This window comes from Podarcis pityusensis, assembly GCF_964106645.2.
Source record: "Podarcis pityusensis genome assembly, chromosome: 12".
NCBI lineage: Eukaryota > Metazoa > Chordata > Lepidosauria > Squamata > Lacertidae > Podarcis > Podarcis pityusensis.
In genome coordinates, this window is record NC_138037.1 from 7,533,484 (window position 1) to 7,554,242 (window position 20,759).

General features: G+C 44.6%; 1 protein-coding gene and 1 long non-coding RNA gene across 2 annotated transcripts in view; one reads left to right on the plus strand and one right to left on the minus strand.

The window, feature by feature from the left end:
* Positions 1-20,759, plus strand: part of LOC308459160 (vasoactive intestinal polypeptide receptor 1-like) — a 44,175-nt gene that overhangs the window by 20,614 nt on the left and 2,802 nt on the right. Inside the window, exons 7-12 of the mRNA XM_080974339.1 lie at positions 7,324-7,477; positions 9,641-9,701; positions 11,983-12,055; positions 14,461-14,552; positions 18,265-18,394; positions 19,818-19,859. Coding sequence (XP_080830465.1) covers positions 7,324-7,477; positions 9,641-9,701; positions 11,983-12,055; positions 14,461-14,552; positions 18,265-18,394; positions 19,818-19,859 — 552 coding nt within the window. The remainder of the gene's footprint in view (positions 1-7,323; positions 7,478-9,640; positions 9,702-11,982; positions 12,056-14,460; positions 14,553-18,264; positions 18,395-19,817; positions 19,860-20,759) is intronic.
* Positions 15,796-17,261, minus strand: LOC308459205. Its single transcript, XR_013977898.1, has 2 exons — positions 16,535-17,261; positions 15,796-16,325 (listed from the first exon to the last, which is right to left on the minus strand). It is a non-coding gene; the product is annotated as an uncharacterized lncRNA (long non-coding RNA).

Here is a 20,759-nt window from a genome sequence, read left to right on the forward strand (position 1 = left end):
TAATCCTTAATCTTAATCTATCCATAATTTTAAATCCTAAACAGCTGGAACCCACTTATTTTTAATCCAACATCACTCTAACATTCTTTAATTTTACAATGTTTCTGCAGATAGTCTTTGAATTTCTTCCAATCTTCCTCCACCAACTCTTCTCCCTGGTCACGGATTCTACCAGTCATTTCCGCCAGTTCCATATAGTTGGGGGCAGACTTTAACTCAGCTTTGTGAGGTGAGAGTACCAGGAGACTCCACTGCCCTTTTTGGGGGAAAAGGGGGAGGGTAGAGAATGTACAGACTGGAAGCATGAGCAGAATACTAGTCCCAAGCAAAACCAGTCCATCACTTTCTCAAGAGTGGAAAAATTCTTTCTGTCAGCCAAAAGCTCAACTTACCAACCTTTCCCAGTTGTGGCTGGGATGCTCTCTCCAGGGAAGTCCACTTGGTGACATCACTGACAGCCTGTGGCCATTTTTCAGCTGCAGAGGTTTTGCTGAGTCTCTTCAAAGCAATTGTAATGGTTTGAATGCAATGTGTTTTTGCCCTGCCTTTGACTCTTAATCTTTTTGGTGAGTTGTTTAGAGACTCTTTTGTGAGTGATTAACTAGGAAAATCCTCACCACCCCCATTCCATCATCAACATTTGCCCAAATATTAGGAAGAAATTTCCCATTGTATGAGCTTTTTGACAGTTGAGGAAGTTGGTCGATTCTCCTTCCTTGGAGGTTTTCAAACAGAGATTGGATGGTCAACCATCAAGGATTCTTTAGCTGTGATTCAGATGACAAGGGCCCGATTTAGGTTTGATGAGGCCCTAAGCTACTGAAGGTAATGGGGCCCTTTATATGTCCAGCTGTCCTTTGTCAACAACAAATTGTCACTGACCCTCTGGAAAAACAATATACTTTCCACTCAGAACCCAATGACTCATCCTCGAGATTAGATCAGATATGGACCTCGGCAGAACTAGTACCAAGATCTATACGGGTGGGGATCCAGGCCAAAACGATTTCGGATCATAACCCAGTAAAAATGGAACTGAAAGGGCTGGAAGAAAGATCATACAGATGGAAAATGAAAGATTACTTGTTAGATGATTTAGAGATAGTAGAGAAAGCTCAGAAAAGGTTAAAGGAATACTTCGAGGATAATTTAGGTAATGATACAAAACCAAAGGTGGTGTGGGATGCAGGCAAGGCGGTGATGAGGGGTTTCTTCATTCAACAGAGTGCAATTAAGAATAAAAAAAGAGAAAAAGGGAAAAATGAAATTCTACAGCAAATAATGGACAACGAACAAAAATTAACTAAAAACCCCAAAAATAAGAGAATAAAAGAGAATATTAAAATTTTACAATCTCAGTTTGCAATGTTGATAAATAGGGAAATAGAATGGAAAGTCAAAAAATTAAGACAGAGAAGCTTCGAATATGCTAATAAATCAGGAAAGCTATTAGCTTGGCAGCTTAAAAAAAGGAAGGAACAGAACACAATAAATAAAATCGAGGTGGAGGGAGAAGAGATAAATAATCCCAAGGAAATAAGGAAGGCCTTTTTGGATTTCTACAGAGGACTTTTTAAAAACAGTGAAAGGAATAATCTGAGAAAAATAGAAAGATTTCTAAAATGTAAGAATATAAAAAAGATTTCCACAGTGGAGAAAGGAAAATTGAGTGCCCTAATTGAGGTAGAAGAAATCAAAGAAGCAATAAAGGAATTAAAAAAAGGGAAAGCCCCAGGTCCAGATGGGTTTACTGGTAGCTATTATAAAGAAATGGAGTCAGTCTTGCTGACTCCATTGCAAGAAGTAATGAATAATATCCTTAAAGAAAGAGAAATACCAGAGACATGGAAGGAGGCACTAATCACACTAATCCCCAAACAGGATTCAGATTTACAACAGATTAAAAACTATAGACCGATCTCCCTATTAAACATAGATTACAAGATTTTTGCGGGAATTCTGGCAAGGAGACTAAAAAATATATTGGTAGAAAGTATACACAAAGATCAAGCGGGCTTTTTGCCGGGTAGGCAAATGAAGGACAACATAAGAAACATAGTAAATATTATAGAATATTTATCTGACAGGTGTGATAAACAAGGTTTGTTGTTGTTCGTGGATGCAGAGAAAGCATTCGATAACATAATCTGGGATTTCCTGCTGAAACAATTGGAATATATGGAGGTTGGCACTGAATTCTATAACGGGGTAAAGGCAATCTACACGGAACAAAAGGCAAAACTGATAATAAATAATGTGGAGACAGCAGAAATAAGAATAGCAAAAGGAACAAGACAGGGATGTCCACTGTCCCCATTGTTATTTATAATGGTGTTAGAAGTCCTCCTAAATTCAATAAGAGAAAATAAGGGGATAAAAGGAGTAACAGTTGGGCAGAACGAATACAAAATTAAGTCATTCGCAGATGACCTGGTTGTAACAATGGAGGATCCAATAGATTCAATAAAAGAGGTACTCGAAGAATTTGACCAATTCGAAAAAGTGGCTGGCTTCAAATTAAATAAAAGGAAAACAAAAATTATAGTAAAGAATATGAATACAGATAAAACTGAAGAATTACAAAGAGAAACGGAAATAGAGGTGGCCAGAAAGGTGAAATATTTAGGAATATGGGTAACGCCAAAAAACATAGACTTATTCAAAAATAATTACGAGACAGTATGGAAAGGAGTTAAGAAAGATATTGAAACATGGGGCAAGCTAAAACTGTCATTTTGGGGCAGAATAGCCACAATCAAGATGTGTGTGCTTCCAAAAGTGTTGTTTCTGTTCCAGAACATTCCTGTAATTAAGGGTATAAAGATATTTAAAGACTGGCAGAGGGTGATCTCAAAATTCGTCTGGCAGGGCAAGAAACCAAGAATAAAATTTAAACTGTTGACAGATGTGAAGGAAAGGGGGGGCTTTGCCCTGCCAGATTTGAAATTGTACTATGAGGCGTCATGCCTATGCTGGGTCAAAACATGGATAAAACTGGAAGATAAGGAAGTGCTAGACCTAGAGGGATTTAACAACAGATTTGGGTGGCACGCCTATCTATGGCATGGGAGGAGAAAAGTACACAGGGGCTTCGAAAATCATATTTTCAGAGGTCCACTGATTGAGGTATGGGAGAGGAACAGAGATATGTTAGAACCTAAAACACCCCATTGGCTATCGCCACTAGAAGTCATGAGCGTTAAAAAGATTAACATGAGGGACAATTGGGCTACCTATGAACAACTGTTAATGAAAGAAGAAGGAAAGTGGAAAATGAAGCCGTACGAACAGGTCAAAGAGAAAGTCTATGATTGGCTGCACTATTTCCAGATAAACGGAATGTTCAGGAAAGATATTAAAGACAAAGGATATGCTGATAAAGATTCTAGATTCCAGATTGAGATATTGAATAACAACTATAAAATTTTGTCTAAAATGTATAATCAGTTATTGGAATGGAATTTAATAGACGAGGAAGTAAAGTCGGTAATGATATATTGGGCTAGAGATATCGGTCATAATATATATTTTGAAGAATGGGAGAAACTTTGGAAAAAACATCTCAAGTTTACAGCTTGCGTGACACTAAAGGAGAATTTAATGAAAATGTTTTACCGATGGTATATGACTCCTGCAAAATTAGCCAAAATGTATGGAACTTGTAATAAATGCTGGAAGTGCAAGGAAAGGGAGGGGACCTTCTACCATATGTGGTGGGAATGCCAAAAGGTTAAAGGGTTCTGGGAGAGTGTATATAACGAAATGAAGAAAATTCTAAGATATACTTTTGTTAAAAAACCCGAGGCTTTTCTGTTGGGATTGGTAGGAAGGGAGATAAAAAAGAAAGATCAAAAGCTGTTCCAGTATGCAACAACGGCAGCAAGAGTCTTATTAGCTCAAAATTGGAAATCAGAGGGCCTACCGACAATTGAGGAATGGAGAGCAAAACTATTAGATTATGCGGAGATGGATAAGATGACAGGGAAAATTAGATATTCAAAAGACCAGAGGTTCATTAAGGATTGGGAAAGTTTTACGAAATATCTGGAAAATTTAAGTGATGGACAGATAACACTAGTGGGCTTTAAAGGAGCTCTGTAAAAAGAAAAGAGTATTGTCTAAAGAGAAATGGAAGAACTAGAATGATTAATGGCATTACAAATTAAGAAATGCGAACTTTTATAAAAGATTATTACGGATGATTTGTGGAAAGGTTGAAGGAAGTCATACTTAAAAACCTGTGAAAATGAGAATCGAACTTTTATATTTTGTTTTTGTATTTTGTATTATGCAAATTAATAAAAATTATGCATGAAAAAAACAACAACAACAAATTGTCACTGTTTTTTGTGTTGAATATATGCTATATGGTAATTTATGGACCTAATAGGTATCTCTTTTTTTATATATATAAAATATTTATTGAAATTTTCAAAGTGTTACAACATAAAATAAAAGCAGAAGAAAATACAAAATAAAAACACAAATTCAAAAATAAAAAAAGACAGGGAAAAAAACAAAAATACAATTTAAGAACATTTAAAAACAAATTCATTATTCTCGAATCCTCAACTGTCATTACCTTCTTTCTTTGACCTCCTCCTCCTCCCTTTCTTTGTATCCTAGTTATTAATTATCCCAGCAAATCCTTTCCATATTTCATAATATTCTGTCATTACATTACCCTAAACAGTTTTAATCTTATCTTTCTATAAGAAAATAAATCTTAAAGCTTAAAACTTAAATCTTATCCTTACCAACTTCTCATAACCATAATATTCTTTCATAATTCTTTAAACATCTTTACTAAAGCCGAGTAATTTCATTCCAACATTTTTCTGACATTCATCAATTTTATAAAACAGTTCTAATGGTAAAAAAAAAGAAATACAAACAGATCCAATCTTCATCCAACGTCCCTTCCTCCTGGTTCCGGGTTTTGTCAGTCCGTATTATCCCATCGATCTGGCCCATTAACCTGGCAACCTTATATCCGAGGCCCTCAAGTCTCTTCCATGTCCCTTTCGCAGCTCTTCTTCATATTTGTAACTGTATTTTCCCTTGTCTCCTGCTCGTGGTAACTCCAGCTTGGCAATATTTTTAACCCTTCTCGACAGATCAGCCCCTTTTCCATATTCAGCACTGAATTCCATATGGTATTTAAAAGCATGTTTCAAAGACCCTCCAAAATTAAGAGCCCCCACAGTCCCAAACATCTCACGGCCCATTGCCAGATTTGAAAAGTCCAAACATCCCAACATAGGGGGGTCAATCCAGCCCCCCATTTCCAAGCCAAACCAAACTTTTTCTTTCCAAATCTGGCTTTTTCCAGGTTCATTTGTCAAATCCGAAAACTCATATTCCTGTTGGGCCTGTTCTGTCAGGACACACTCCTGATTTAATTCCTGGGTGGGCTCCACATATTTTCCCACTGTCTGTTCAAAATTTCCCACTGCCTGTTCAAAATTTCTAGTCAAAGTCGTCATCAAATTCACCTTCTCATGTAACTGTTCCAGTAGGGCATTTGTTTTGTAGAAAGCACACAACAAAGCTTCTGAATACATTGTCCTGCAAGGTCAAATGCCTATTCCCACGATTGTAATCTGTAAACAGCTGCCGGCTCCCTGGAGTTGGTTACAGTTTCACAGTCTCCCTCTAGGGGGAAAACTTCTATTTGATCTTGCAACAAAGTTTCCCTTTTTGAGATACTTTGTCAATATTTGTTCCTTTGAAATGCGAAGGGAAACAGTGGAATCACTATGTTTCTCTTCTTTTAGCTATCTGTCAAAAACGTTTGTCTCTGGTCAATGAACTTCAAACGTCAGTCCTGACACCCCGCTCCAGGATCAGGACGGAGGAAAGTTGCTTTACTTTAAACTCACTTTAAACAGTCCAAAAAAGATCCCCCTTCTTCTCCTGCTGTCGAAGGGGGGTTCCACAATTTTAAATGATGAAATCCAATCCTTTAAAAGTGATTTTCTGAGCTCTAGTTTACGTTGTCTTTGCTTTATTCTGTCTACAGAAGAACAGAAGGCTGACTTCCTGTTTAGACCTTCCCGTTCCGTACCAAATTGAAATAGATTTTTAAGATCCAATTCCTTTCTGCTCGCAAGTCCCCATCTAATGTCGAGTTGTTCAAAGTCTAAGTACTCACGGGTGCTTATTTTAGAGTCCAAATTGTCCCAGGAAAAAGGCAGCGCTCTCCGGCAACGGCTATGCAGCTTCGCTCCACGGAAATAGCAGTTGACTCACATCACCGCGCCACTTCCCCCTCTTCACTTTGGAGCCCGTTAGTGGGTTCCTTAGCGAGTTGGAGGGGCGCTAAAGGTGCCCGCCGAGTCCCATGGTCACAGGCTTCATCCGCCTGTGATTTTTGAAAGGGTCCCCGCTTCGCCGTAGCAGAGAAGACCCGTTTCCCGCGGAGCTAGTCCCTCCAGTTCAGAGGGAGTCCGCCATTGCCGATGGCGCCACCCCAGAAGTCGACCTAATCGGTATCTCAAGCAATTTGCGCATGTTGCCATGCAACCAGTCCATGCAGAATGCAGGCACCCTATATACAGAAAGGAGCAAACCAGTGATATTTTAGGGAGCAAGCTAGCAGGCAGGGCCAATTATGTACATCATAGGAGCCTACACAACACAAAACACTGTTGCTGTATGTAGGTTTCATTTTGTTTATTTTTTATCTCATATTTTGGAAATGTACATTCACCCCTTTAATTTTTTGATGGTTCCCAAGAAAGTGGGGCCCGAAGCTATAGCTTGTTTAAAGATAAAGGTAAAGGGACCCCTGACCATTAGGTCCAGTCGTGACTGACTCTGGGGTTGTGGCGCTCATCTCGTTTTATTGGCCAAGGGAGCCGGCGTACAGCTTCCAGGTCATGTGGCCAGCATGACTAAGCCGCTTCTGACGAACCAGAGCAGCGCAAGGAAATGCTGTTTACCTTCCCGCCAGAGCGGTTTCTATTTATCTACTTGCACTTTGACGTGCTTTCGAACTGCTAGGTTGGGACCGAGCAATGGGAGCTCACCCCGTCGCGGGGATTCGAACCGCCGACCTTCTGATCGGCAAGTCCTATACTCTGTGGTTTAACCCACAGCGCCACCCGCGTCCCTATAGCTTGTTTAGCTTATACATAAATCCGGCACTGCAGATGACCCTCGGGATCCCATCCAATTCTCTGATTCTATGTTTCTATAATGATCATCATCCCTGCCAGTAGAAGAAAAAGGTCACAGACCTCAGTTGAATGTTGTTCTGTGGAAAACCTTACCTGGTGAAAGAACCTCCTTGTCTGAAATGAACCTTGTTTTGTCCTGTAGGTGGCATGCAAGTCTGCAGTGGCTTTCTTCCAGTTCAGCATCCTAGCCAACTTCTTCTGGTTGCTGGTCGAGGGCATGTATCTGCAAACCCTACTGATGCTGACCTTTGTGTCGGACAAACAGTACGCATGGAGTTTCATCCTGATCGGCTGGGGTTAGTAGACGACTTTGACTTCTGTGTCCAGGGCAGCTGTCTCCCAGCTTTGTCTGTTATGCAGGCTGAGACCCTACCTGCCCGCAAACTGTCTCGCCAGAGTGGTGCCTGCTCTGGTTATCTCCCGCTTGGACTACAGCAATGCGCTCTACGTGGGGCTACCTTTGAAGGTGACCCAGAAACTACAACTAATCCAGAATGCGGCAGCTAGACTGGTCACTGGGAGTGGCCGCTGAAACCATGTAACACCGGTTCAGAAAGACCTATGTTGGCTCCCAGTATGTTTCCGAGCACCGTTCAAAGTGTTGGTGCTGACCTTTAAAGCCCTAAACAGCCTTGGCCCAGTATACCTGAAGGAACATCTCTACCCCCATCGTTCTGCCCAGACGCTGAGGTCCAGCTCTGAGGGCCTTCTGGCAGTTCCCTCACTGTGAGAAGCGAAGTTTCAGGAAACCAGGCACAGGGCCTTCTTGGTAGTGGTGCCTGCCTTGTAGAATGCCCTCCCATCAGATGTCAAGGAAATAAATAACTATCTGACTTTCAGATGACATCTGAAGACTGCCTTGTTTAAGGAAGTTTTTAATGTTTGATGTTTTATCATGTTTTTAATATTCTGTTGGGAGCTGCCCAGAGTGGCTGGGGAAACCCAGCTGGATGGGCAGGATATAAATTATTTGTTATTATTATTATTGTTGTTGTTGTTATTATTATTATTATTATTATTATTGACACGCCCTCTCACCCAACCAAACTGGATTCCAAATTCTTCCTTCCACCCCCTGCTAAGATCTGCAAGCACACTTGGTGTTTTTGCATCAAGCCAAGGGTGATGAACTCCAGATTTTGTTGGACTATGATTTCCATCAACCTCCATTGGCCATGCCAGTGCTGATGGGAACTGAAGTCCAATCCTTTAGAGGGAGAACTACATTGCTTGCCACTGCGTTAAGCAAACAAACACCTTATCCTTGCCTACAGGTTTGGGACACTTGTTTGAATTGCTTGGAGATGTCTTCTCTGCATCCAATTGCGTTGGTGTGTCTCAGAATTTTCAGAAACAAATCAACTTCAGTAATTATTTCCCCTAGCAATTTGACTTCTCACCCTTACCTCTATGGTGGTTTTATTCCAACCCCTTTTTTCTACCGCGTTAGATAGCATACTTTAATCTGATACATATTTCCTCTTTTACAATCATAATCCTTTCCCTTCTACTGCCCATTTTTGACTCCTGTCCGCGATTTAATTTACCAGGCATGTATTAGGGCTGTCACCCACTTAATCAAAGCATACTTGATTCACTGGATGAGTTTTAGTGGGTTTGTTGATCTGGCCCTGTGATTAAGGTGTGTGCATTCATTTCTTGACAAATGAAAATGGAATCAAACAGATCCTCTTTTCATTTTTTGTGAAAAAAAAATGGCAAGGGTATGATGGATTGATTACAGTGGTACCTAGGGTCGCATATGCTTCAGTTTACAGACTCCTCTAACCCAGAAATATTACCTTGGGTTAAGAACTTTGCTTCAGGATGAGAACAGAAATCGTGCAGCAGCGGTGCAGCAGCAGCAGTAGGCCCCATTAGCTAAAGTGGTGCTTCAGGTTAAGAACAGTTTCAGGTTAAGAATGGACCTCCAGAACGAATTAAGTACTTAACCTGAGGTACCACTGTATAGTATGGTCCACCTTTTACTCCAAGGAGTTCAGGTTGGAGTGCAGGGAACTCCCTCTCCTCATTTAAATGGCTCAGGACCGCAATACCTCAAGGACCACCTCTTTCCATATAAACCTACCTGGACCCTGAGTTCATCCTCTGAGGTCCGTCTTCATGTGCCTCCTCCACGAGAGATCCAGAGGGTGGCAACACGAGAAGGGGCCTTTTTTGCAGTGCTCCCCATTTGTGGAATGCTCTCCCCAGGGAAATTTGCCTTGCGCCTTCATTATACAACTTTAGGCACCAGGCAAAAACGTTCCTTTTCAACCTGGCCTTTGCCTGACTTGAGCTACATCCTATGCCCTTTTAAAATGTGTTTTTTGGGGGGAGGGGCTATTGGGTTGCTGTTTTTATTTTTATTATGTATTTTGTGGTTTTATATATTGATTTTATTCTATCTTATTTTAACCTATGACTGTTATTTAATCCACTTCCCCCCTTTGTTTCAGGAGCACCAGTGATCATAACATTGATCTGGATCTTGAGCAGGATTTACAGACAGAATACTGGGTGATTTATTTATTTTCTTACTGCTAGATTTTCACAAAATGATTACAGAGAGAAGTTCCAAGTTTTCATTCAGTCTCAGAAATTTAAATGCTGAAATTTTAAAATGGGGGGGGGGGGCAAGGTCTCCGGAGGTGAAATTAATGGAAGTGATAAAGGGGGGGGGGGTTATATTCAGGTTTGCTTGCAATTTAAAGAGAAATTCATCCAACCAAGACACAACTATTCTTCAAAATCTGCACTTCTCTGAATTTTGCGATGCAGTTTCCTACACAAGCCATGTATACAAAAATGAACCTATTAGGGAAGAAGCATTTAATATGTGCATTAAAATACATATATTATAAAAAGAACACAAAATGCATTTTATTATGAAACATTGCCTGCAGGAATTGGTACATCAGCCAAAAACGCATACAAAAAATGTGATACTAAGGAGAAATTTGCACTATGAATCTGACAAATTTTCACAAGAATTTTTTTTAATGCAACAATTACCGCAGAAATGCAGAGGACTGAATTCAGTAATTATTTAAAAAGAGAAACGAACACACAGTGAAATGGACAAATTTATCCATCCCTAATTTAGGGCACTACGACAACTGTGAATTGAGAATCGGGAATGGACAGAGCTCAGCACTGAGCACCTCCTTTGTGAGAAGGTTCCTGGTTTGATCTCCAACATTTTGACATAGGGAGGTTCGATTTCTGAAACTCTTGAGAGGTGCTAACAATGAGCTAGACGGATCTGTTTGTGGGGATGATTAGGGAGGCAGGAGAGGATATGTTATTTAATGATATCCTTCCTAACTTGCGCTAGCAAGTTCCATATTCTAGCAGAGTTCCAAACATCCCCCTTTTCGAATTATGCAGCGATCAGCTTGTTGCTGACTCATCTGAGTCTTACTATTAAAGATTCTTTCCTGGTAAAATCCCTTCTAATCCCTCTTAAAAAGAATAAACACAAGAATCTGATTAATGTTAATACAGTCATACCTCGGGTTGAAGTAGCTTCCTTCAGGATAAGTATTTTCGGGTTGCGTGGAGTGGCAACCCAGAAGTAACAGAGCATGGTACTTCCTGGTTTTGCCACTCATGCATGCGCAGACGTTCAAAATGATGCCACACACATGTGCAGAAGTGGCGAATTGCGACCCGTGCACACGCAGATGCGTGGGTGTGGGTTGTGTTCACTTCTGGATGCGAACAGGGCTCCAGAACGGATCCCGTTCACATCCAGAGGTACCACTGTATAAAAGCAGTTTACTCACAGATTTATTCAGGGTCACAGACATATCCCTGAAGGCAGGCTTAGGTTACATAACAACTAGAACTATTCCATAAAGAAGTTAGTCCCAAGTGACTGCAACTAAGCAGTCACTTCTCCAAACACACAGCAATGTACAAAATGGAGAAGACACACTGATCTGAACATGGAGGCCGTGTGCTCCTCCATGCTAGTACAACAGACCACACCCTCTTCAAGTCACATGCAAGGGAAGTCTGTCCCAGCTTGGGAGGAAACAGGAAGTCTTCTCCTGAGTGGTACAAAACATCCCCTAATATGTCCACTGTAGCAATGTTGTACTTGACTGCAGTTTTACATCCCACACAGTTCTGGTCATCTAAACCTCTTACCTCTCTCTGGTACTGATTCTTGTGTTAAAGGAAGCAGAACTATCAAGAGGGACTGATAGCTGGGACAAGAAGGAAGGGTTTTTACATTGGTATACAGTGGTACCTTGGTTCTCAAACTTAATCCATTCCGGAAGTCCGTTACAAAACCAAAGCGTTCCAAAACCAAGGCGTGCTTTCCCATATAAAGTAATGCAAAAGCAAATAATCCGTTTCAGACTTTTAAAAACAACCCCTAAAACAGCAATTTAACACGAATTTTACTATCTAACAAGACCGTTGATCCATAAAATGAAAGCCATAAACAATGTACTGCAGTCACACAATCAATCAATCAATCGGTAGCTGAATTGGGTCACCGCACAGTCACAAAAACGAAACAAAAAGAGCCACAAAAACGCAAAATAAATAGCAAAAACAGACAGGCCTCAGCGTAACACTCGAAAAGGAAGTGTGGCACTCAAAATGGAACATGTTTGGCTTCCGAAAAAGTTCACAAACAGGAACACCAAGGCGTTTGAGAACCAAAGTACCACTTTGTACCAAAGTACAAAGCACAACACAGTCATCAGATCGCCAAAGAGGTGGAGGAAGTCTCTTCTTTCAAGGTAATAGACACAATTTGTTTCTTTTTTGTTGGCTGTTTCAGATGCTGGGATGATGATGAGGAGAGCTCTGCAGTCCTCTGGATCATCAAAGGACCCATCCTATTAACCGTCATAGTGAGTTTTCCTTTTGATCAAATGAACGCTTTGAAAAACAGAAAGCCCAGCAATTGGTGTCAGTCATTGGGGGGACACTGGGCTGTGTGCCACCCTTGCGCCCTTTGAGATGTTAAGAACCTAAGAAGAGCCAGCTGGATCAGGCCCCCTCCTTCTCTATGAAGTGGGATATTGCTCAGTCAGGGTGAGGAATTCCCCCAATTTTTGTCTGTTTGATTTGGCTGAGGAAGTACAGTGGTGCCTCGCAAGACGAAATTAATTGGTTCCGCAAGTTTTTTCTTCTTGCGAGTTTTTCGTCTTGCGAAGCACGGTTTCCCATAGGAATGCATTGAAAATCAATTAATGCGTTCCTAGGGAAACCGCTTGCCAGGCTGGCGGTGCGGAGAAGGGCTTTTCTCCCCACCGCAAGCCTTCAGGACAGGTACGGGAACAGAGGGGAAGGCGCGCAGCGCTTTCCCTCTGTTCCCGGGGCTTGCGTGGGAGAAGGGTTTTTCCTCCGCACCGCCAACATTCAGAACAGCATTCTGAATGTTGGCGGTGGGAAGGAAAACCCTCCTCCCACCCCAAGTCTTCAGGAAAGCCATCCGAAGCTGGGCGGCGGGAGGAGGCGTCCCCCCCCCCGCCCGGCATCGGAGCTTCGTTCCGATGCCGGGCGGGGGGAGGAGGCGTTCCCCCCCCCGCCCGGCATCGGAGCTTCGTTCCGATGCCGGGCGGGGGGAGGAGGCGTTCCCCCCCGCCCGGCATCGGAGCTTCGTTCCGATGCCGGGCGGAGGGAGGAGGCGTTCCCCCCCGCCCGGCATCGGAGCTACGTTCCGATGCCGGGCGGGGGGGGGAGGCGTCCCCCCCCCCGCCCGGCATCGAAGCTTCGTTCCGATGCCGGGCGGGGGGAGGAGGCATTCCCCCCCCGCCCGGCATCGGAGCTTCGTTCCGATGCCGGGCGGGGGGAGGAGGTCCGAGGACAGTGGGGAAGACGCGCTGCGCTTCCCCGCTGTCCCGGAGATTTCCCTATGGGCTGTCGTCTTGCGAAGCAAGCCCATAGGGAAATTCGTTTTGCGAAGCGCCTCCAAAACGGAAAACCCTTTCGTCTAGCGGGTTTTCCGTCTTGCGAGGCGTTCGTCTTGCGGGGCACCACTGTACACAGCTCCCTGATTACCGTGGATGGAGGTGTTTGTTTTTTTGGCTGAATGTACAGATTATGGTGCTGGGACGCGGGTGGCGCTGTGGGTTAAACCACAGAGCCTAGGACTTGCCGCTCAGAAGGTCAGCGGTTCGAATCCCCGCAACGGGGTGAGCTCCCGTTGCTCGGTCCCTGCTCCTGCCAACCTATCAGTTCGAAAGCACGTCAAAGTGCAAGTAGATAAATAGGTACCACTCCGGCGGGAAGTTAAACGGCGTTTCCGTGCACTGCTCTGGTTCGGCTTAGTCCTGCTGGCCACATGACCCGGAAGCTGTATGCCGGCTCGCTCAGCCAATAAAGCGAGATGAGCGCCGCAACCCCAGAGTCGGTCACAACTGGACCTAATGGTTAGGGGTCTTTTTACCTTTACCTTTACAAATTATGGTTGCTTAGCCAGATGTTTGGGTACACAGCTTTGAACCACAGAAAACCTAGATTCCACATTCATGCAGAATGTCCTTGACAACCCCTTGCAACAGAACCATTTGTGTTACTAAATCAAGCCTTGCGGGTTTGCAGGGGACTTGTCGGTCATCTAAAGGGACGTGGGTGGTGCTGTGGGTTAAACCACAGCGCCTAGAACTTGCCGATCAGAAGGTCGGCGGTTCGAATCCCCGTGATGGGGTGAGTTCCCATTGTTCGGTCCCTGTTCCTGCCAACCTAGCAGTTCGAAAGCATGGCAAAGTGCAAGTAGATAAATAGGTACCGCTCCGGTGGGAAGGTAAACAGCGTTTCCGTTCGCTGCTCTGGTTCACCAGAAGCGGCTTAGTCATGCTGGCCACATGACCCGGAAGCTGTACGTCGGCTCCCTCGGCCAATAAAGTGAGATAAGCTCCACAACCCCAGAGTCAGTCGGTCACGACTGGACCTAATGGTCAGGGGTCCCTTTACCTTTACCTGTCTGTCATCTATCCCACATGAACTGTTCAGTAAAGGAGATCTAGAGAAAAACCAACCCCAATTACTGGTTTTCCAGCTTCTGGCTGAAGACCTTGAGTGGAAGAAAGCTGACTACCACCTCTCTAGGTACTTGGTTGTCTTCTTGCCATCAGAAATCTTCTCCAAATCTACCCTCTTGTTTTAGATTTCATAGAGAGGAAGGGCTGTATCTTACACTTGTTTCTCTCATTTGGATACAATCCGAGGTTATTTCTTGGTAAAGTAATGCGACCTGGAAATGTATTTACTAAGCTTTGGTGGATGCTGAGATTCCCTCTTGTCACTCTAGATGAACTTTGCTATCTTTCTCAACGTCATCCGGATTTTGGTGCAGAAATTGAAATCTTCAAAGACTGGAGGAAGGCATACAAGGCATTTTGTGTAAGTGGCCAAACCTTTCATCCTCATGAGCCAGAGATGTTAGACCCCGATTGTCCAGCATACACCAGGGGTGATCAATCTGTGGACCTCCAGATGTTGACGAGCTTCAGCTCCCATTAGCCAATACATGGCCAAAGATCTGGGATGGTGGACATTGCAATCTAACAGCATCTGGAGGGCCACAGGTTCTCTGTCCCTGCTGTACGCTGTAAGCAGATTTCTGTCAAAGTTGTGGCTTATGTGGTAGTTGGGCAGATTCATGAAGCAGGAGGAAGGTTGAACTGTCCCTGTCCCACTCTGTGCATGGGTGGGACACCAAGGGCAGCTCACTACCACTTCCAGGCCTGAACCTTGAATACCAACAGGGCTTGCTGCTGAGTAAACATGCCTAAGTGTCAGGGACTGTAATGAGGAAGAATGATGGTAGTCTCCCCCTGTTCCTGATTCGGATCCTGAATCTTCCCAGGAGCAGGAGGACAGTATAGATTGGGTATAGTGAATTGCAGAGGGACATAGTTCAGAAGGCAGAAGCTGGGAAATACTGAATGGGGAACAGCTAGGAGAAGAAACACGGGAAAAGAGAGGGTTAACAGATTCAGTCTCTGGACAGCATTCACCCCCCTTCTCCAAAGTCTCAGAGAGCTCAGAAAGTGGCAGAACAGAAAGCACAGAGGGTACAAACTCAGATTACAAGACGTAGAAGTGACATTAATAGGGACAGAAGGGGGTGGAATCCTTAATTGGGAGCACCACCATTCTAGGAGATGTGTTCTTTGTTCTCTTGCTGTGATTATTAAAGTTTATAACTGGTAAGAAAACTCCTTTTACTTTGTTCTGCTTATCATGGGGGAGGAAGCTGATTCCCTGAAGCCTAACACTAAGATTGCAGGTTCACAGGGGTTGTGCGGAAACTACATAAAGGAGCAGTGCACCAGAAGCAGAAAGACTCTTCTGGTGTACAGTGGTACCTCGGGTTAAGTACTTACCGTATTTTTCGCTCTATAACACGCACCTGACCATAACACGCACATCGTTTTTAGAGGAGGAAAACAAGGGAAAAAATATTCTGAATGAAACAGTGGACGTATCACTTTTGTGCTTCATGCTGTGGCCACAGACATGTGATCTGATGGTGAATTTGGGGTGACCCAATGCAAAAATCCTGAGAATCCCTGTGGATCCATGCTTTGTAACCATGTTTTTGCACCATTGCAGCCCCAGGCAACAGTGGGTGCGTGATTTTGGGGGGGCAGGCTGTAGCCATGGACATGCTATGTGCTCTGATGGTGAATTTTGGCTGACCCAATGCAAAGATCCTGAGAATCCCTGTGGATCCATGCTTTGTAACCATGTTTTTGCACCATTGCAGCCCCAGGCAACAGTGGGTGCGTGATTTTGGGGGGGCAGGCTGTAGCCATGGACATGCTGTGTGCTCTGATGGTGAATTTTGGCTGACCCAATGCAAAGATCCTGAGGATCCATGTGGATCCATGCTTTGTAACCACGTTTTTGCACCATTGCAGCCCCAGGCAACAGTGGGTGCGTGATTTTGGGGGGGCAGGCTGTAGCCATGGACATGCTGTGTGCTCTGATGGTGAATTTGGGGTGACCCAATGCAAAGATCCTGAGGATCCATGTGGATCCATGCTTTGTAACCACATTTTAAGTGGGGAGGGAAGGAAAAACACAGAAGGCTAAGAATGCAGGAGAGGGCTATAACGTGAGGAAAGGAAGGCAAAAGTTCCCCCCCACCCACCCACACAAGCCAGCCAGCTCTCTCTCTCTCTCTCTCTCTCTCTCTCTCTCTCTCCCATCTGCATGTTTTCCGGCTGCCTGATATTTATTTTTTTTAATTGCCTTGACAGAAGAAAGCATTTTAACTGCATTAAGAACTATTTAGCAGCGAAACCTAAGCTTTGCCATCCCTTAAGAGGTACAGATACTGTAATCTTCCAGATCGCATGAATTTACAGGCAAAACACTGTTTAAGGATTTCATCCTTTTAAATCGAAGAAAGCATATTTGAATGCTGTGTGTCCCCAAAAACAAAAAGCAGGAAGTCAAATCAGAATTTTAAGCTGAACCTGTAATCTCTCTTCCCTTCACAAACATTGTTCCCTCCGAAGCACAGAGAGGAAAGCAGACACTCTGCTTTCCCCTCTGCTTGCCTGGAGGGGAGGGGCTTTCCCTGCTCTTTGTTCCGTTTCAGCAAACACAGCAACGAAACAGAGCGGGTGGGCAGTAAGACCCTGAGGCAGAATGCAGGAAAGCAACCACTTCCTCTTTTCCCCTCTGCTTGCCTGGAGGGGAGGGGCTTTCCCTGCTCTTTGTTCCGTTTCAGCAAACACAGCAACGAAACAGAGCGGGTGGGCAGTAAGACCCTGAGGCAGAATGCAGGAAAGCAGCTGCTTCCTCTTTTCCCCTCTGCTTGCCTGGAGGGGAGGGGCTTTCCCTGCTCTTTGTTCCGTTTCAGCAATCGTGAAGCCCGATTTGATTTTTGTCTGATTTTTCGGCTCCAGGGACCACACATTCGCTCCGTAACACGCACAGACATTTCCCCTTCCTTTTCAGGAGAAAAAATCTGCGTGTTATAGAGCGAAAAATACGGTAATTTGTTCTAGAGGTCCATTCTTAACCTGAAACTGTTCTTAACCTGAAGCACCACTTTAGCTAATGGGGCCTCCCACTGCCGCCATGCCACCGCCACACAATTTCTGTTCTCATCCTGAAGCAAAGTTCTTAACCTGAGGTAATATTTCTGAGTTAGCGGAGTCTGTAACCTGAAGCGTCTGTAACCCGAGGTACCACTGTATTTTCTGTTCTGCCACCTCAGTGAATGGTGACGCCCTGATCCACAAGCTACGCATACATCTTCCCCATGAATGAGAACCCCTGCCATCATTTTCTTTTTTAAAAATAATATTTATTAAGATTTCCAATAAAAAGAGCACATCAGTAAAAAAATTAAACATAAAAACATAAAAAAGAAATACACAATTCAAAAATACACAATACATAATCCAAAAAGGAAAAAGAAAAAAACACACAAAAAAACAAGAGACAAAAAAGAAAACAGTTAAAAACAATACCTCCTTTTCATCTCCATTTTTAAATTTACTTATTTTCTGGACCTCCTCATACCTCCCTCTTTTGTATTCCAGTTCAAATTGTTTGTCCAGCAATTTCTTTCCCTCTTTTTTAATCCCAATCTTTAATCTTAATATAATATGACATTAAAATTTTACCTCTTAAAAACCAAGTTTCCATTTCCTTAAACTTTTTTAAACCTAATCCTTAATCTTAATCTATATATAACTTTAAATCCTGTACAGCTGGAAGCCACTTATTTTCAGTCCAACATCACTCTAGCATTCCTTAATTTTGCAATGTTTCTGCAGATAGTCTTTGAATTTCTTCCAATCTTCCTCCACCGACTCTTCTCCCTGGTCACGGATTCTGCCAGTCATTTCCGCCAATTCCATATAGTCCATCAGTTTCATCTGCCATTCCTCTGCCATCATTTTTTAATCCACGACTACCTCCCCAGTGTTCTGTGGAAGTCTTTTCCACATTAGAAGCACCTTCCCTGCCTGAGAAACCTTGTACGCCCCTGCAGAACCCTGTCAGCAAACTGCCACCTGAGTCATCTCTGGCTGCCCAGAGATGTGTGGCCTTTTCTGAACTTATATCCCATCCACCTTCTCTCTTTCAGGAGACTAGCAAAATCAACGTTGCTGCTCATCCCTCTCTTTGGGGCTCACTACATCATCTTTGCCTTCTTTCCAGAGAGCATTGGGATGGTCGCCAGGCTGTACATTGAGCTAGGCTTGGGTTCCTTTCAGGTAAGAGTTGGGGAAGGGCAGTAGCTCAGCGGTAGAGCACCCGCCGTTGCCTGCAGAAGGTCGCAGGTTCAATACCCAATAGCATCCCCAGGTTGGGCTGGAATAAGACTCTGTCCCTGGACCTCTGGAGAGATGCTGCCCATCAGCGTGGACAATACTGAGCAAGATGAGCCAATTATCTGATGGTATAAGACAGCTCCCAGTGTTCCTATAGTATACAGCAGGCACATCCAACTCCCAAGAGACTACAATCTACTCTGAGTATAAAAAAAATCTGGCAGTGATCTACCCATTGTCATTGGAGGGAGGAGTAGCGTGCGTGGGGTATGTGTGTGGAAGGGGAGGATTGCCCATAGTTGTTGAGCTTTCTCTGGGAAGGAATGACCAGGGTTGTGGATAAGGATCCCCCGGGGATGTCTGGTATACAGGAAGTCTGCAGCGCAATGGGAGAACATCTGCTGTCCATGCAGAAAGTTCAAGCTCCAAATGTTTAGAATTCCTACTCCATGATTTCAGTCATGGGATTTTTGTCTATCACATGACGGTGTATGTTTTGACTCCACAGAGTGGGAAGTGATGGAGACAGGATGTTTGTGTTACTGTGTTCTGTGAAGTGGGACTATTGTCCATTGTTCTTTTCATCTTTGCTGTCTGTTGCTAGAGAGAGGGGGAGCCATGTTGCAGTGCTCCATGTGTGTTTATATGTAAATAAAGTAGATTAGCCAAAATGCTGAGTTGCTGAGGTCTGTTATGCGAACTGCGAAGACTCTGCGGATCCCTAAGTGTGTCAATGTCTGTTGGCATCGGTCACTGTGATGTTCGGGCTGAAGAAGGCTTTTGAAGCTCCCAAACGATCGACCAGGAGGGAGAGAGCATGCCAGTTGGGCATGTGTCTCTACCAGGGTCCTACTTGAGTGTAGGATGAGCTCCTGACACAAATATCTCTAGGCAGGGCTGGGAATGTCCCCTGCCTGCAATCCCAGGAAGACTATGCCAGACAGCTGGACCTACAATTGGCTGGACCAATGATCTGGCTCAGTATAAGACAAATTCCTACGCTCCTGAGAACTGGAAGCCGGAGAGGCTTGCTCCTGTTGGAAGCTATCAAAAAGGAAGCTCCTAGAGAAATAAACATTTACTGATGCTTTCCACTTTCTGGCTCAAAATGGGAGCATTTCCCTCTTTCAGTATGTGTTTGTGTGTAGCCAAGAAGAGCCCGGCTGGATCAGACCAAAGTTCACTTAGTCCAGCATCCTCTTTTCTGACATAGACCAACCAGATGTCTCTAGAAAGGTGACAAGCAGGGGCAAGAAAACAACAGTCCTTGTGCGCAGGTGCCTTGCCTATTTTTGTATCAAGCCACATTTGTTTGGTAGGTGTGTGCTTCTCCCACAATTCTCTTCTCTATCTTTCTCTTTCATAGGGCTTTGTTGTCGCTCTCCTGTACTGTTTCTTAAATGGAGAGGTAAGTGGAAATGAGAAAGTGCTGGTTTTTTGACCTATAAAGCCTTATGCAGCTCAGGACCCCAGTACCAGGGGCGTAGGAAGGGGTGTGTGGTCAGGGCGGTCAGCCCCGGGTGTCATCCCGGGGGGTGTGTGACAAAATCCCGCCGGGCGGATCATGCTGCTGTGCCGCAATTGGACCGCTGCCGGGAGGATCACACCACTGCGCCGATTGCCCTGCCCCTTGGGTGGATCGTTCCCACCCCCAGATGCATGGCATGTGCACCACTCCGGGTACCCGAGCAGCTAACTCCGTCACTGCCCAGTACCTGAAGGACCATCTCCCCCCCCCCGTGAATGTACCAGACCTGGCAATCATCACCTGAGGCCCTTCTCAATGTGCCCCCTGTTCAGAAGGTCCGGAAGGTGGCAACACAAGAAGAGGGCCTCTTCAGTGGTGACTCCTTGCTTGGCACATTGTGCTGATCCCGAGGGTTAACCGTGCGGCAAGGTCCGAGTCCAGTCCGAGGTCGAGGGTGCGGTATAGAGGCTGTCTGTCAAAGCTGAAGCGGGGTCCAAGGCAGGGAGTCGGGTGAGGTCAGGAACTCTGGCAGGAGAGCAGGACAGGGTGCAAGCAGAAACAGGCTAGCAACAACGTTGCTCCCGCAACCTGGGACTGGGGCTGGCTGGCTTTTATCTGCCCCGAGGCATAGGGCGGCCCCGATCCTCTGGTGACTCGCCTCTCCTGGCCTGGAGGCAAGCACTCCTCCTGTGGGAACATAGTTCCCCCCGCCTCTCTGCCCTGAGCCTCTGCAGCTCAGGAGAGGCTGGAGGGTTACCAGACCCAGAGGCAACCTCCTCTTCCCCTGACGGGGCTGAGAGGGGAGCACCTGCAGGCAATGGGTCCTCCATCACCTCCGGA